This window comes from Panthera tigris, chromosome D3, assembly GCF_018350195.1.
Source record: "Panthera tigris isolate Pti1 chromosome D3, P.tigris_Pti1_mat1.1, whole genome shotgun sequence".
In the NCBI taxonomy this organism is placed as follows: Eukaryota; Metazoa; Chordata; class Mammalia; order Carnivora; family Felidae; genus Panthera; species Panthera tigris.
This window is the reverse complement of record NC_056671.1, coordinates 48,261,004-48,279,302: the sequence shown is the minus strand read 5'-3', so window position 1 is coordinate 48,279,302 and position 18,299 is coordinate 48,261,004. Positions and strand designations below refer to the sequence as shown.

The following is an 18,299-nucleotide window of genomic DNA, read 5'->3' as shown; positions in this document are numbered from 1 at the left end:
TTTCAAATGGATAGCTAATTTTCTCAGCACTATTTGTTGAAAAGATTAACCTTTCTTCACTGAGTTGTCTTTGAACCTTTGCTGAAGATCATAAATATGTCTATTTCTGGACTGACCTATTTCTCTGTCTTTATGTCAATACCATGCTGTCTTTATTACTATAGTTTTACAGTAAGTTTTGAAATCGGGTGTTGTTAGTTTTTCAGCTTTAACCTTTGCAGAATTGTTTAGGCATTTGGGTTTTTGCATTTCCATATGATTTTTATAATCAGCTTGTCAATTTCTACAGAAAGCCTACAGATATTTTGATGGGAATTGCCTTACACATATAGATTCGCAGAGAGTTGTATCTTAACATGAGGTCAGTGAGTATCCATCCTATGAGCATGGCATATGTCCCTTTAAATTTTTTTTTTCAGCAGCGTTATATAGTTTTCAGCATACAGGTCTTAACATAGGTCTTGTCAGATTTATCTCTAGGTATTTTTATATTCTTGATACTATTGTAAATTTTTTAAAATTTTAATTTACAATTGTTAATTGCTGGTTGTATAAAAGTACAGTTTGTTTTTTTATATTGATATTTTACCAGAACTGTAATATTAACTCACTTATTATTTCTAGTAGTTTTTTTGTAGATTGTCAGAATTTCCACATAGAAATCATGTGTGTGGAAAAAGACTTATTTTTTCCTTTACAATCTGAATGCTCCGCTTTTCTCCCCCTTAATCTAACCTCACCTTAAAACCTTTAACACAATGTTGAATATAAATAGTGAGAGTGGACATCTTTTGTCTTACTCCTGCTCTTAGGGGGTTAACAGTCGGCCTTTCAGCCTTACATGAGATGTGTAGGGTTTGTGTGGATATCCTTTATCAGATAGAAGTTGTTGCTTGTATTCCTAGTTTGCTGAGAATTTTTATCAGGAATGAATACTGAAATTTGTCAAATGATTTTTCCATATCTTTTGAAGGAATCATAGCTTTCCTTTTTAAATTTAGTATGTTAAATAATATTCTTTGATTTTCAAGTTTTAAATCAATCTTGCGTAGCTAGGATAAACTATGTATTATCCTTTTTATATGTTATTAGAGCTGAGCAGCTAAAATTTTGTTAACAGTTTTTGCATCTATGAGGGATATTGGACTCTAGTTTTCTTTTAATGCCTTTATCTGGTTTTGTTATCAAAATAGCACAGGCTTCATAAAGTGAGTTGGGAAGAAATGATCCCTTTTCAGTTTTCTTGAAGGATGTGGATGAAATCAGTATTATTCCTTCTAAAATGTTTGGTGCAATTCACTAGTGAAGCTGTTTGGACCTGGATTTTCTTTGCAGGAAGGTTTTTAATTACAAACTTATTTTCTTTATTAGACATAAGGTATTCAGGTTATCTATTTCTTCTTGAAGAGATGTTTCTATTTGTTAAGGGATTTGTCCATTTCATTTGTTTTGTTGATTTCTTTTTTATCCTTTTAGTATCTCTAGTATCAGTAGTGATACTACCTCTTTCATTTCTGATATTGGGAATGTGTATCTTCTCTTCTCTCTTTTTTTCCCCCAGTTAATCTGCCTAGCAGTTTTTATGTACTTTATTGATCTTCTCAGAGAGCCAGCTTTTGGTTTTATAGATTCCCTCCCCCCACCCCTCCCCCATTTGTTTTTCTGTTTCCTTGATTTCTGCCCTCTTATTATTTCTTTACTTCTGCTTGCTTTGGGTTTCATTTGCTCTTCTTTTCTGGTTTCTTGAGGTAATAGCTGAATTCTCATTGATTCAAGAACTGCCCCGCTTCCTAATATAGATGTTTATTGCTATAAATTCCCCTCTAAGTATTTCTTATGTTGCAGCCCACAAATTTGTGTACATTATGTTCTTATTTTCAGTCAGTTGAAAATATTTCCTGAGTTTGCTTCTGATTTCTTCTTTGATCCAAGTGTTATTTAAAAGTATATAATTTACTTTTTAAATATTTGGAGAGTTTCCAGATATTTTTCTGTAACTTATTTCTCATTTAATTCCATCCTCATAATAGAACATACTTAATGTGACTTGAATTCTTCCACATTTATTGAGACTTACTTTATGGCCCAGAATCTGGTCTGTGAGGATGTTCTGTAAATGTCAGATCAAGTTGGTTGATAGTGTTATTCAAGTCCCCTATATCTTCACTGATTTTCTTTCTACTCTGTTAGTTATTGGGAAAAATATTTTAAATCTCTGGCTATAATTTGTGTTTGTCTATTTTTCCTTGCAGTTCTTTCCATTTTGCTTCATGTATCTTTTTTGTTTTTTGTTTTTTGTTTTTTTGAGAGAGAGAGAGCAAGCATGAGTTGGGGAGGGGCAGAGGAGAGGGAGAGAGAATCCAAAGCAGGCTCCACGCCCAGTGTGGAACCTGACACAGGGCTCTACCTCACAACCCTGAGACCTTGACCTGAGTCAAAATCAAGAGTCAGATGCTTAACTGACTGAGCCACCCAGGTGCCCCTGCTTCATATATCTGAATGCTACCTTCTTAAGGTTTACACGTTTTTAGGATTTTTATGTGTTGATTAATGTACTCCTTTTACTATTATGAAAAACTTCCTTTATCCTTGATAGTATTCTTTGCTCTGTGGTCTTTTTGTCTGATATTAATATAGCCACACCAACTTTCCTTGGATTAGTGATAGAATTATAAATCTTTTTTATCCTTTAATTTCTTTTTTAAAGATTTTATTTTTAAGTAATGTCTACATCCAACATGGGGCTAGAACTTAACAACCCTGAGATCAAGAGTTGCATGCGCTACCAACTGAGCTAGGCAGGCACTCCTTATCCCTTTTGTTTGAATATATTTGTGTTTTTATGTTTGAGTTGTATTTCATGAAGGCAGCATTTGTCAGGTCCTTCTTTGTTATCCAATCTGACAATCTCTGCCTTTTAATGGAGGGGCTTTGAACGTTATGTTTTATGTAATTATGAATATGGTTATATCTGTCATCTTGATTTTTTTTTGATTGTTCTTTATTCTCCGTTTCTTTTTCTGTCTTATTTTGAACAATTTTTTTCTGCTTTTAAAAAACATTTTTTATAGATTTTATTTATGTATTTATTTATTTATTTAAGTTTATTTTGAGAGTGTGAGTGGAGGAGGGGGAGGGGAGAGAATCCCAAGCAGGCTCTGTGCTGTCATTCCATAGCCCAGTGCGGGACTCAATCCCATGAACCATGGGATTATGACTTGAGCCAAAACCAAGAGTCAGACTCTTAACCAATCGAACCACCCAGGCTCCCCAGAAAACCATCTTTATTGATTAATTCATGAACTTCAATTCACTTAACATTTTAGAGTGTACCATTAAATGGGATTTCTTTTTCCAGTATAGTCATTTATCTCTAAACACCCAGCCCTGGGAAACAGGTAGTTTACTTTCAGTCTGTATAGATTTTCCTATTCTGGATGTTTCACATAAATGGAATCATGCAACATGTGATGTTTTGTGATTAGCTCTTTTTACTCAGCGTAATGTTTTTAAGGTTCATCCATTTTGTAACATATTTTAAGTGATGTTATACCACCTTATGTATAGTATGAACCATTTCAATAGTTTACTTTCATTTTTTCCTTTTCAACTTTCTGTTAATGTTATAAATTTTACTTGTACATATGTTATAAACTATATAGTACATGGACTTTTTTTTGTTTTTTAAAAACAGTTATCCTTTAAAGATATTTCAGTAATAAGAAAAAATCTTACATATTTACTCATGTAGTTACTATGTCTGGTGCTCTTCACTCCTGTGGTGGATTCATTTCACTCCTATGGTGGATTCATAGTTCCATGTGGTATCATTTTCCTTTTCCTGAAAGACTTTGTTTTAATGTTTATTGTAATGCAGGTCTTCAGCTTATGTATGTTCAAGAAGGTGCTTATTTCTCTTCCATTATTGGAAAATACTTATTCTAGGTATAGAATCGTAGGTTGACAGGATTTTTTTTTTTTTTTTTTTTTTTTTACTTTCAGCACTTTAAAAATGTGGCTCTACTGTCTTCTTGCTTATATTATTTCCAAGGAGGCATCTGCTGTTATCTTTCTTTTCTGGTAGTTAGTGTACTTTTTTTTTTTTTTTTTTTTTGGCTGTTTTTTTACGATTTTCCCTTTGTGAAATTATCTGTTTTTTATGCTTGCGGTTCATATAGCTTCTTGGATTTATGGCTTCATGGTTTTGATCAAATTTGGAAACATTCTGACCAAGTAGTTTTCCTGTCTCTTACCTCTATATCCCTTTCTGTCTTTTTCAATTATGTGCATATTTGATTGCTTAAAGTTGTGCCATAGTACACTGATCCTCTATTTTTTATTTTCCCTTTTTTTCTGTTTTGTTTTGGGTAGTTTCTCTTGCTATATCTTAAAGTTCATTGATGTTTTCCTATTCATTTTTTATCTGCTTTTAATCCATTCCCGGGTATTTTTCATCTCAGATATTGTATTTTTCATCTCTAGAATTTCAAGTTGGGTTTTTTAAATAGGATTTCAGTTTAGGGCCTTTTTATATCTTCCATGTCTCTGCCTAAATTTTTAAACATATGGAATACAAGTATGATAACTATTTTAATATCCTTCTCTGATAATTCTTAACATCTGGGTCTCTTTTGATTAATTGTTTGTTTTTTTCCTTCTCATTATGGGTCATTTTCCTCATCCTCTGCATGCATGATTTTGTTTCATTGTATGTCAGAAACTGTGAATAACACTTTTACTTCGTTGGGTGATAGATAAGGTATGTCTTCTTAGAAATATACTGGAGCTTTGTTTTAGGATACAGGTAAGTAACTTAGACACAGCTTGATCTTATGAGGATTGCTTTTAAGGTTTATTAGGCAGGACCAGAGCAGTGTTTAGTCCTGGGCTAAGTATTTCTACTACTGAGGTAAAATCTTTTTGAGTACTCCACCCAGGCCCTTGAATTGTAAGGTGTTTCACTCTGGCTGGTGGGAATAAGCACTATTTCTTTATGAATGCCAAGTATTGTTTCCCCTAATCCTTGCGTTGGTATTTTTCCTTGCATACATTTGCATATCAGTACTATGCTTGAATACTCAAGAGAATTCCTCTTCAGATTTCCACAATTCTCTCTCTCTGCATTTCTTTCCTTTCTGGTACTTGATCCTGTGAATCTAGCTCCTGTTCTCTTTCCAGACTCTAAGCTTTATTTCTCTAACTCAGACTCAGCCTTAGTTTCACTCCACACACTGCAGTGTAGAGACTGTCAGTGCAGTAAAACATACAGAGGGCTCACCTCATTTGTTCCTAGTTTCTCAGATTGGTGTCCTTTGTTACTTTGTGTCCTGAATAGGATTATTTCATATGTGTTGAGTGGTTTTTGGTTGTTTCATGCTGGAGGTCCATCTTGACTGGAAACATTTTAATTCTTGTTTTAAATTTATTTTGAGAGACAGAGAAGAGCATGCGTGTGTGTGCATGCTTGAGCTGGGGAGGGGCAGAAAGAGAGGGAGAGAGAATCCCAAGCAGGCTCTGTGCTGTCAGCGCAGAGCCTGATGCAGGGCTTGATCCCGTGAACTGTGAGATCATGACCTGAGCTGACATCAGAGATGGACACTTAACTGACTTAGCCACCCAGGCGCCCCATGTTTTAATTTGTTTTTTAAATAGACTTTCTTTTTTTGAGGAGTTTTAGGTTCACAGCAAAATGCAGCAGAAAGTACAGAGAGTTTTCATATATGGGCATAACCTATATATGTATAGCCTCTCCTGCTGTCAATATCCCACACCAAAGTGCTCTATTTGTTATAGTCAGTGAACCTACATCAAGAGATCTTTATCACCCCAACCCCATCGTGTACGTTAGAGTTCACTCTTGGTGTTGTACATTATATGGGTTTTGATAAATGTATAATGACATATATCCACCATTATAGTATCACACAGAGTGCCCTAAAATTCCTCTGCTCCCTCTATTCATCTCTCTTTCCTCCCTAACCCCTGGCAACCAGTGATCTCTTCATATTTTTACCTTTTCCAGAATGTCATGTACTTGGAATCAGGTAGTATGTAGCCTTTTCATTTCACTGGCATTTCACTTAATAATATGCATTTAAGGACTTTTTGTGGCTTGACAGCATATTTCTTTTTAGGGCTGAGTAATATTCCATTGTCTGGGTGTACCACAGTTTGTTTATCCATCCATTTACTCAGAGACATCTTGGTTGCTTCTAAATTTTGGCAATTATGAATAAAACTGTAAACTTCCGTATGCAGGTTTTTGTGTGGGCATAAATTTCAACTCATTTCGATAAATACCAAGGAGCATGGTTGCTGGATTATATGGTAAGAGTCTTTTCGTTTTGTGAGAAACTGCCAGACTGTCTTCCATAGTGACTACCATTTTGCATTCTCAGCAGCATTTATTGAGAGTTTCTGTCTTTCCACATCCTTGCCAATATTTGGTGTTGTTAGTGTTCAGGATCTTGGCGATTTGAATAGGTGTGTAGTGGTATCTCATTATTAGAATTTGCGTTTCTGTAAATGACATGATGTGGACATCTTTTCGTATCCACTTATTTGCCACCTTTATATCTTTAGTCAGGTGTCAGTTCAGGTCTTGGACCATTTTTTAATTGGGTTGTTTGTTTTCTTATTGTTGAATTTTAAGAATTCTTTGTATATTTTGGGGAACAGTCCTTGTTAGATGTGTCATTTGCAAATATTGTATTGTCTTCATGGCTTGCCTTCTCATTCTCTTGCTCTGTCTTCTGTAGAGTCGAATATTTTACTTTTAATGAAGTCCATCTTACCAGTTATTTTTTTCATGGATTGTGCCTTTGGTGTTGTATCTGAAAAGTCATTACCAAATTCCAGAGTCATCTAAGTTTTCATCTATGTTATCTTCTAGGAGTTTTACTCTTTTGTATTTTACATTTAGGTCTAGGATCCAATTTGAGTTCATTTTTGTGAAGGGTGTAAGATCTGTGTCTTGAGTCATGCACGTGGATGTCCAGTTATTCTAACACTGTTGAAAAGACTATCTTTGCTCCATTGTATTACCTTTGCTTCTTTGTCAAAGATCAGTTTATTTATATGGGTTGATATCTGGGCTCTCTGTAATGTTTCATTGATCTACTTTTCTGTTCTTTCACCAGTACCACACTGTCTTGGTTGCTGTGACTTTATAGTAAGTCTTGAAGTCGGAAGTATCAGTCCTCTGGCTTTGTTCTTCTTCAATACTGTGTGGCTGTTTCCTTTTCTGGGTCTTATACTTCTTGTACTGTAAACGTTAGGATCAATGTGTCAGTAACCACAAATAACACTGGAATTTTGATTGGGATTTTGTTGAATCTTTAGATCAAGTGAGGAAGAATTGACATTTTAATAATATTGATTTTCCTATCCATAAATGTGGGACATTTCTTCATTAGTTTTTTTTTGATTTTTTGCATCACTTTCTTAGTTTACCTCATATGTATCTTATACATATTTTGTTAGATTTGTATCTGATTTTCATTTTTGGGGGTGCTGACATAAATGGTACTGTTTTTAATTTCAAATTCCACTTGTTCATTGCTGGTATATAGGTAAATGATTGATTTTTATATATTAACCTTGTATCCTGTGATCCTTGTTTTTTAGTTTCAGAAGATTTTTTTTTGTCGATTCTTTGGGGTTTTCTACTTAGATGATCATGTCATCTGCATATCTTTATTTCTTTCCCTTATTGCATAACCCAGGAATTCCAGTATAGTGGTGTAAAAGTGTGGTGAGAGGGGACATCCTTGCCTTGTTCCTCATTTTAGTCGGGAAGTTTCATTAATTATGTTATATGTTTAAATTTTTCAACATAGCATATATCTCCATTGACAGATTATATATTACATATTTCATGCTCCCTTCCCCTAGAATGTCAGTCCTTTAAAGACAGCACCATGTCTATTTTTTATCACTTTTGACTTTCCATCACCTAGTAGAACATCTCAAGTAGTCAGTAGATACTGATAAATAAAGTATAAGTAAGTGAATAAATAAGGCCTTTACTTCCTAAACATGGATGGTGATCATAAGAATACAGAAAGAGAGCGCCTGGGTGGCTCAGTGGATTAAGGATCGCACTCTTGGTCTCAGGGTCATGAGTTTATTAAGCCCTGTGTTGGACTCCTTGCTGGGCGTGAAGCCTACTGAAAGAAAGGAATGGAAGGAAAGAGAGAGAGAAGAGGAAGGGATCCCTAAAAAGTACTGTGACAGAATAATTTTAAGACTTATTTGATTAGATGAATAAAAGAAATTTTGGGGCACCTGGGTGGCTCAGTCGGTTGAGCGTCCCAACTTCAGCTCAGGTTATGATCTCACCATTTGTGGATTTGAGCCCTGCATTGGGCTCTGTACTGACAGCTCGGAGCCTGGAGCCTACTTCAGATTCTGTGTCTCCCTCTCTCTCTGTCCCTGCCCTGCTCACACTCTTGTTTGTCACTCTCCCTCTCTCAAAAATAAATAAGCATTCAAAAACATTTAAAAGGAAGAAATTTAAAGATGATTGGTATTGTTCAGGTTTCTAGCCTAGAGACTCTTCATTCAATATACTCTCCCTAGATAATCTCATTTACTCACATGGTTTCAGTTTACCATGCCGTTGACTCCTAGATCTCTATTTCCAGTCTGACTCTTGCTTCTCAAAATCAGATGCCTACTGGACATCTCCACTTAGATGTATCATAAGTATATCAATGTAGCATAACCAAAACAAATTCATAATTTTTCTACCCAAACTTAACTCCTCCTTTCTATATTCTCTATCAAAGAAGAGAGGTATTATTAAGTTAGAATGCCAGGTGCCATATTTGATATTTAAGTCTTCCTCCCTCTCTCCATCTTATACATGACAGAATCTTGTTAATCCTCCTTCCTAATACATCCTTAAATCCATCCAGTTCTCTGTAACCACTGCCTTATCTTAGTTGAGACCATCAACATCTACCTTCATCACGGCAGAATCCTTCCACTCTGTTGTCTTTCTTTCTCATTATTTCTTTACACTCTAATCAGAGGAATTTTGTAATTAAAAAAAAAAAATTTGAAAAAGCAGACATAGAGAAACTGAGGTTTAGAGAGTTGTAGTGACTTACCCAAGATGACAGAGCCAAGAAGTGGTACAGCTGGGTGGCAAATTCTGAGTGACCAGAACCTGTACTGACTGGAACTCACTTTCATAAGCTGTCTCCAGCAATGTCAGTTCTTGAGTAATCCAAAGAGCATTTTCAGGTTTTTCTTCTGTAATAACTTTTTCAGGTGGAGAGTATGATCACTCTTCCTTGTCAGGTGAGAAAATCGAGGAAAGGAGGATAGGTAACTTTCTCAAGGGCAAGAAGCTGTTAAGTAGTGGAGTTCATCCTAGTTCATGTTAAGTAGTGGAAATTGGTTTCTGGCTCCCAAACCCATACTTTTAACCCTAGAATTTGCTAATGGTTGCAGATATACAGTATACTTTTTTGGCCTTGCTTGTGGTTTCATTTGATCCCAGCAGTGGGATCAAGTGTGGGTCAACTTACTTAATTTCTCAGTGCAACTTCTTCATTTATAAAGTGGAGATAATATTTACTGTATAGGTTATAGATGGACACAAAGCATTTATTAGTGTCTGGCACACCAAGGTGTGTATAAGGTGTTAGTTATTGAGATATATTAAGAGTTAGCTATTATTAATATTAGCCAGACTTATTTCTGTTACTCCAGGTTCTGTATTACCAAGTAATTACTAGCTTCTGCTTCTCATTATTGTATATTCCTTTTTTGCTCCCTACTTGCCTCAGCATTCTTTACCCGTTTTTCCATCATACCTTTGCTTTAGCTACTCCTTTATTTGAAATACCCCTTTTTCTTTTCTCTGCTATTCATATTTTTACTATTTTCTTAACGTTTCTACATTCTCTGAAATGTTTTTCTAATTATTTTAGCTGTGTTAACCTTTTCATTTCTTTTTTTTCTTTTAGTTTCTTTATTTTGAGAGAGAGAACATGAGTGGAGGAGGGGCAGAGAGAGAGAGAGAGGGAGAGAGAGGAGAATCCCAAGCAGGCTCCGCGCGTCAGCACAGAGCCGGATGCAGGGCTTGAACTCACAAACTGTGAGATCATGACCTGAGCTGAAATCAAGAGTTGGATGTTTAACCAGCTGAGCCACCCAGGCGCCCCTAATCTTTTCGTTTCTGAACTCTGTAGAACTTCTATCATTGTACTTTATTTATTTCTAAGTTTTACCTTCCCTGTTTTTCAAATTTATTATGGTGATGAGCATATAATAGTTGCTCAGTGAATGTTTGTAATTGGTTGAATAAAGTATTTGGCATACATTATTGAAGAAGTCTTATAAATTAGTGTCAGGCACTCTTCAGTACTTGGGGTATAAGGATGGCTAAGACCTCACTACTGTCAAGTAATTCATAATATAGTAGATAAATTATAGCTTATATTTATATAGCTTATATATAAGAACTTATATATAAGTTCTTAACCTCTCTTCTGCTTTCACATGATTCATAATATGTGTAATCACTTTCATCATTAATACTTCATTACACACATTGACTAGGGGAGCTCTTCCCTCCAGCATTGAGGCTTGCTTATTTATGATACCTTATAATTTTTAAAATGTCCTCTCTTATTTAAGTACCCTAACAAACTGATGAGGTAGGAATTAATGTCACCATGAATGGAAAGAAAATTAAGATCTAGAGATGGAGATGTTAGTAGTCTTACATTTTAAGTGAAGAAACTGAGTCTCAAAGAGCATTTTTAGACTCAGAAAGTTAACAATGGAGTTGGGACTTAGATTATCTAAATACTATGCTGAGTTAAGCAATTGAATAAGACGTTCCTAGATGCTAAGCATTGACTGCCTAGTTCTTGTTCTAAACTTTGTATTATAGGAATCTTTATACAAATACAAAAGAGAGGATATCATGGATCCCTGTATACCTACCAACCAATTTCAGAAATTATCAACATTTTGCTAATGTTGCTTTTTATACCTCCCATGCTACCTTTTTCTTTTAAGAGTTTTTTTTTTTTTAATTTTTTTTTTTAAACGTTTATTTATTTTTGAGACAGAGAGAGACAGTGCATGAACCGGGGGGCGGGGGGGGTGGCGAGAGAGAGGGAGACACAGAATCTGAAACAGGCTCCAGACTCTGAGCTGTCAGCACAGACCCCAATGCGGGGCTCGAACTCACGGACCGTGAGATCATGACCTGAACCGAAGTTGGACGCTTAACTGACTGAGCCACCCAGGCGCCCCTCTTTTAAGAGTATTTTGAAACAAATTCTAGATTTGATAGTCTACCCATAAATATTTCAAGATGAGCACTAACTTTAAATTTTGCTGAATATAACTATAGGAAGTACATTAATATTTTTAAAATACTTAACTCTCTTTATAGGGCATGATTCCATTAGATACAGAGTGGCATTCAAGAGATTTTCAAATATATCTTCTTCTTTAGAAACATAAACTTTTAGGGTACTATCCTAAGGTATAGAAGTAGTTTAATTCTAGAATACATTCTCTTTTTTTAAATTTTTTAAAAACATTTTATTTATTTTTTATTTTTTTTAATTTACATCCAAGTTAGCATATAGTACAATAATGATTTCAGGAGTAGATTCCAGTGATTCATCCTCTATGTAATACCCAGTGCTCATCCAAGCAAGTGTCTTCTTTAATGCCCCTCACCCATTTAGCCCATCCCCCTACCCACAACCCCTCCAGAAACCCTCAGTTTGTTCTCTGTATTTAAGAGTCTCTTATGTTTTGTCCCTGTTTTTATATTGTATTTTATATACATTATATTTTGCTTCCCTTCCCTTGTGTTTGGTATCTTACATTCTACGTACGAGTGAAGTCATAGGATATTTGTCTTTCCCTAAGTTTGCTTAGCATAACACCCTCTAGTTCCATCCATTTTTAATTTATTTATTTTGAGAGAGAGCAGCATGAGTGGGAGAGGGACAGAGAGAAAAGGAGAGCGAGAATCCTAAGCAGGCTCTGAGCTGTCAGCGCACGGAGCCTGACACGGGGCTCTGTCTCTTGAAACCGTGAGATCATGACCTGAGCTGAAATCAAGAGTCAGACTGAGCCCCTAGAATCTTTCTTGAAATAAAATAATGTGACTTGGAAGGGGAAATTTAGCCAAAGGAAACAATTAGCTGATTATGTGCTTCCTATGAGTACTGTTTTTGGAGAATAGGTGCTTTTATGAGCATCTCTTTTAAACACAGTTAATAAATCTTTTTAAAGTAGGTTCTCTTCTACCTTTCTTCTTCCTTTTCAAGGAGGAGATGTTCCTTCTCTTCTCCAAAATCTAACCCTACCATGTTTTTTTACCTCCCTTGTAGAATTCTACCTCATTTATCACTTCTTTTTATCTGTACTCTTTTTTCTCTTCTGTCCTGTCAGCCCACAGGCTCAAGTTTACCTTATTAAAAGCAACAAAATCAAGGGGCACCTAGGTGGCTCAATCGGTTAAGCGTCTGTCTTTGGCTCAGGTCATGATCTCACTGTTGTGTGAGTTTGAGCCCTGTGTCAGGCTCTGTGCTGACAGCTCAGAGCCTGGAGCCTGCTTCTAATTCTGTGTCTCCCTCTCTCTCTGTCCCTCCCCCACCCCTACTCTCTGTCTCTCAAAAATAAATAAACATTAAAAAAATTAAAAAAAAAAATGAAACACACTTCTCTTGACTTTATGTACCAGCTGCCTGTCTGAATGCCTTTGCTGACATTTTGTTGGCCTCAGGGAAAAGCCAAGCTTCTTCAGTATGGATGGAAGGTTCTTTTCTCTTTATCTCCCAGGTGCCTTTCCATCCCTGCTACTTATTACAGGTGCCATTGATGTTAATTCATAATAGTAATTATAGTAAGGTAAACAGTCACAAAGTTGTTACACTAACACATAATTAATACACAATACATAACCACATCAGGATTCAGAACCAGAACTCCTCATTCATTCTTGCTCAGTAGAGTTCCAACAAAATTCACTAAACATTTAAATTCCTACTATGTGACAGGTACTATTCTAGGTTCAAAGACTCTGAAATCCATTTACAATTGAATGTAATATCTGGAGCAATTACAGAGATACTGTGTACTAAATATATAACAATTTCTGTTTGTTGTTGATAAAGTTGCTTTTGTAGTATGACAGTGTTAAGATTTATTTATAATTTTCTATGCTAAACTGTTATGGTCAAATTATGGTCAAATCATTATCTAATTGCATTTTTAAATTTATCTTTTAGGGACAGTATGGAAATTACCAGCAGTGAAAAAGTACTTACATTCCAATAGCCAGTATCTATTAGCAGCCATATTGTCACCTCAGCACTGTGGACACCTCTGTGTGAAGAGATCCTTCCATTCCATCTAGTTTTTGGAAAAACCTTGTGGATAAGTGGCTGTTTCACCAGTAAGCAGCCTTTGTGGCTTAGTTGTAACAAGGCTTTAGTAGCTAAAAAATACTCTTGATTTCACATTTCTACTCTAGATGGCAACATTGGACAGAAAATACAATGACATAACCAATTTGCAATGATTTGGGAACTGTGTTTCAAATGGACTGTTACAGACTGAAAGGTGTGAACAGCTTTGTATGTTTATGAAGGTTAAGGGAATTTAATACTTTTCCACAGATTCTTTTGTAAGGGGATGAGGGAAATGTACACTTTTTACAGCAGCAATATTTTGTATATTATGTTTATTTCATGTGAATATGCAAGGCGGTACACTACGCATTGGACAGAATCAGAAATCCTCTGTTGATGTGGATTGGAGCATGGTGGATGCTTGATTGTGTGGGTCTCAAAATGGTGTACTATAAAAGATAAAGGTGAGGGAGAAGACAAAGCACACCATATGTCCACTGTTAAGTTCTTTAGAGGAAATTCAGATCCCTTTTATCTGTGAGATAATCAAGGGCACTGTGATAGTTTTGAGTAAAAAGACATTTTTTTAAAAGCTTTCCAGTTTTGTGGATTAAAACCTTTTTATAAAGATCATTTATAATACAGTTTTAAAATGTGAGGCAATAAGAATTACTTCATGTGGGATCTGAGGAATCTAGGTAGCAGTTTCATGTAAATGAAGTGGTAATTCTCTCCTAAAATAGCAATAACTGAAAATGGAAGTGTTAATTTTACTTTCTTTGAATAATCAGGGAACTTAGTGAATAATATCAAAGCATTTTTTAAATGATATCAAAGAAGAGTCAACACTGATCCAGTAAGTTTATTTTTTAACATTAGAAGGATAATTGGTTTATAAAATAGAATAGTTCGGAAGACTTTACAAACCTTTATTTCAACTTTCTTCACTGGAAATAATGCCATTTATAAAAGGACACATTTAAGTTTTTCCCTTTTTTATGTTGGTTCATATAACACAAAGAGATGTTTAGGAAAATGCTTATTGATGAGGTTTATTCTGATCTGTATTAAAAGCATAAAGGTTGCAGTCTAGATCACTTTGTTAGCATGGCATATTTAATCATATTTGAGACTGTCCTGTGCCTGATTATTTTAGGTAAATTCAGGGATATTGCATTGGGCAGGAAATCATGCATTGTGAAGTTTATAACCACAATTATTTAAGCATAATCTGAAAACATCTAGCCCAAAGGTAAGTTGCTATTTTCATCACAGTTGCCTATGCCCAGGGAATAAGATGTATTCTTTATAATTGAATTGGTTTTTCCCACTTCTAACTGGAAACAAAACAGAAGGGGTGCCATAAATTTGAATAAGCAAAATGTACTGTTCTCAATATACTGTAATCAAAAGGAATTTTAATGTGTTTCTGTGTGTGTATGAGAGAGAGCGTGTGTGTTTTAAGGTCAGAATAGAATTTTTTCAACTTGGTCAGTAGAAAATGGACATCAAGTTTGAACAGATAAAGCATGGACAGCCTTATTGTGATTGAAAATGCTTATAGGTTCTGTGCCAATTTTCCACCACTGTGTACTTTGTTGCTATTTAAAACTGTATCAACTCTAACGGAAGAATAAATTATTTGTGATTTTAATTTTCTCATTTGTTTCTTTAAATTAGATCTCTTTGACTCTCTTGTTTTGTCTGGAGACTTTGCTGTGGGTTTTTTATATAAGTTAGTCTAGTATAAGCGGACTATATTTGTATTCTAGGACTTTATCAAAATTCTCTTGCCATGCCCAAGTTAATTAGAATTAACTGTTCAGTAATCAGCATGTTGTGTGGGCTGTTTGTTATAGAATTCTTTCTCTGAAAATGAAGTCCATGAGGCTATAATCAAGATGACTGAATTAGATAAATGAGTTGAGGAGACAAAATTGTACTGAACCCAACCTGGTGTAGATCTGTTATCTCATTGGAAATAAGCTCAACTGACATTAAGAAATAATTTGTCTTGCCAACCCATCTTCTGTTGTCTTATTCTCCTTTTAATGGAAACTAAAATTGCAATTTTAATAAGCAGAATTTCCTCCAGGACTTTCTTCCTAGAGACTAGTGCATTTGCAAGGTTTAATTGTTTTATAACAGTCCTATTTCATAAAAGTTTTTAATTGGTGGTGACAAAAATTACCGTACTCCTTCGATGCCTACTCTTCTTAAAGAGTAACTTTACCAGGAGCTTTCTACCAAACTTGACATCTCCATATAGACTATATTCCCTAAAGCTGAAGTTATTATTTTAGCAAAATGTATTATAATGAAGAAATATCATACCATCCTATAAAATTCTAGAAACAAAATTTTGCTAAGTAAAGAGCATGGTGATCATTGATCAACATTTAATAATATTCAGTTTTGCTAGTTTAGTTGTTTAAGAATATCTTATTCTGTAGAGTTGTGATGGTACATTGTTTTTGGCACATGTTTTTAACTTTTTTAATGGAATATGCAAACATATGCCAAAGTAGAGAGTATGTTATGACAAGCCCCATGGACCAGTGACTTAACATAGGTTACTGGCTAACTTAGGAAGCCATGGCTAATCTTGTGTTGTCTCTACTTCAACTCAGAAATGGAAGCAAATACTACATCCTTGAATTATTTCACTAAGTACCTCTAAATAAGGAACAGCTCACCCTTGAGCAACATGGGTTTGAACAACTGCATGAGTCCATCCACTTACATGTGGATTCTTTTGATAGATACATTATCATGCTATAAATCTATTTTCTTTATGATTTTCTTAACATTTTCTCTAGCTTCCTTTATTGTAAGAATATAGTATATAATACATACACAAAATATAGTCAACTGTTCATGTTATTGGTAAGGCTTCTGGTCAACAGTAGGCTATTAGTAGTTAAGTTGTTGGTGAGTCAAAAGTTATACATGGATCTTTGACTATGTTAGGGGGTTGGTGCCCTTAACCCCTTTGTTGTTCAAGGGTCAACTGTACTCTTTTAAAAACACCTTGCTACTAGAATTCTTCCTGCTCTTGAAATTTTTTAATTTCACTATTAATTAGAAACCGTCTCAAAACTTGTATTAATAAATCACTGCTTTTTCTTTCATTTAAAAAAATCATTTGTGGGGTGCCTGAGCCTGACCAGCTCAGGTCATGATCTCATGGATTGTGGATTCGAGCCCCACATTGGGCTCTGTGCTGACAGCTCAGAGCCTGGATCCTGTTTTGGATTTGGTGTCTCCCTCTCTCTCTGGCCCTCCCCCACACTCTTTCTCCCCCACTATAAAAAAAAAAAATGAAAGCTCTAAACCTTACAGTGTTCAGTCAATTTTAGAAAAACAGAAGCAAAAAAACTCACATTTTTAAAATAAATTTGCAAGTTAGGGAAGTTGCAAGAAGCTATGAAATTGAATATGTAAAATCTTAAACCTTTAATACAATGAAAGACATCATAACCTAAGTTAAAAAAAGACTGAAGATGTGTAATATATAGAAGACATAGGATTAATATTTGGATATGGAGCTATATATCTTTCTCAAACATAAATAAACACTTAAAAAATAAAATTTTTTAATAAAAAATTACGTTAAATAATTAAGTCAGCAAAAATAGATTACACAAAAAGTAAACATGCTCCATAATTTAATCTTTTAAAGGTAATAGCTATAAAAAGTTTGATATATTTCTTCCAGCTTGATTATACACGCATAAGCCAACATCTGTTAATTGTTTTGTCTCTTTCAACAAAAAATGGAATTATATACTACCTATACTATATTGTAACTTCCTTTTTTAAAATAGTTTTAGAAATATCTCAAATGCTTCCCATTCTGTTGTGCCTAATTTTTAACTATTAGGAAAACAAAGCTTTCATAATCGATCTGGTAAGGGTTTGGGTTTTGGTTTTCTGTATGTTTATTGAGATATTTCTATATGGTAGATTTTGAATATGTTAGGTGTAAGGCTATGTACATTTTAAAAAGTGTCCTCCTAAAAGAGATAGCCTTGCCAGCAACAGATTATTAGCCTTATTAATTTTTACAATTTTAATAGGCTTTAAAAAGTGTTATCTCAGGGCGTGCCTGAGTGGCTCAGTCAGTTAAGCGTCCGACTTTGGCTCAGGTCATGATCTCACGTTTCATGAGTTCGAGCCCCGCATCGGGCTCTGGGCTGACAGCTCAGAGCCTAGAGGCCACTTCAGATTCCTTGTCTCTCTCTGTCTGCCCCTCCACTGCTTGCACTCTGTCTCTCGCATTGTCTCAAAAATAAATAATCATTAAAAATTAAAAAAGTGTTATCTCAGGATCTAATTTGAATTCCATCTGGTTTATTTGTTAAGTTTGAGTATCTTTTCAAATGCTTAAAGACACTTTATTATTTTGTGCTGTGAAATGCTTCTTAATGTCCCTTCTTCATTTTTCTATTGGGATGTTTATTGTGTAAGAGAGAGGAAATAATATAAACACATGTGCACCAATAAGTATAATTATATATAGCTCTCTATCCAGTATATTAATCCTATGTCTTCTATATATTACACGTCTTCAGGCTGTTCATTATTTAAAAAATTTTTTTTAATGTTTTATGATTTATTTTTGAAAGAGAGAGAGAGACAAAGCATGAGCAGGGAGGGGGCAGAGATAGAGCGAGACACAGAATCTGAAACAGGCTCCAGGCTCTGAGCTGTCAGCACAGAGTGTGACGTGGGGCTTGAACTCATGAACTGCAAGATCATGACCTGAGCCAAAGTCGGACTCTTAACTGACTGAGCCACCCAGGTGCCCCTCCTGTTCATTATTTTTTAACTTAGGTTATGATGTCTTTCACTGTCTTAAAGGTTTAAGATTTTACATATTCAATTTCATAGCTTCTTGCA

At 35.0% G+C, this 18,299-nt stretch overlaps 1 protein-coding gene across 7 annotated transcripts in view; it reads left to right on the top strand.

Annotated features, from left to right (window-relative positions):
- SS18 (SS18 subunit of BAF chromatin remodeling complex) overlaps positions 1 to 15,051 on the top strand; it is an 89,246-nt gene extending 74,195 nt beyond the window's left edge. For all 7 annotated transcript variants that reach the window (XM_042961386.1, XM_042961385.1, XM_042961382.1 and 4 more), the window contains one exon: positions 13,275 to 15,051. In XM_042961386.1, the coding sequence (XP_042817320.1) occupies positions 13,275 to 13,301 (27 nt within the window). In that variant the 3' untranslated portion in view covers positions 13,302 to 15,051. The remainder of the gene's footprint in view (positions 1 to 13,274) is intronic.
- The last annotated feature ends 3,248 nt before the right edge of the window (positions 15,052 to 18,299 follow it).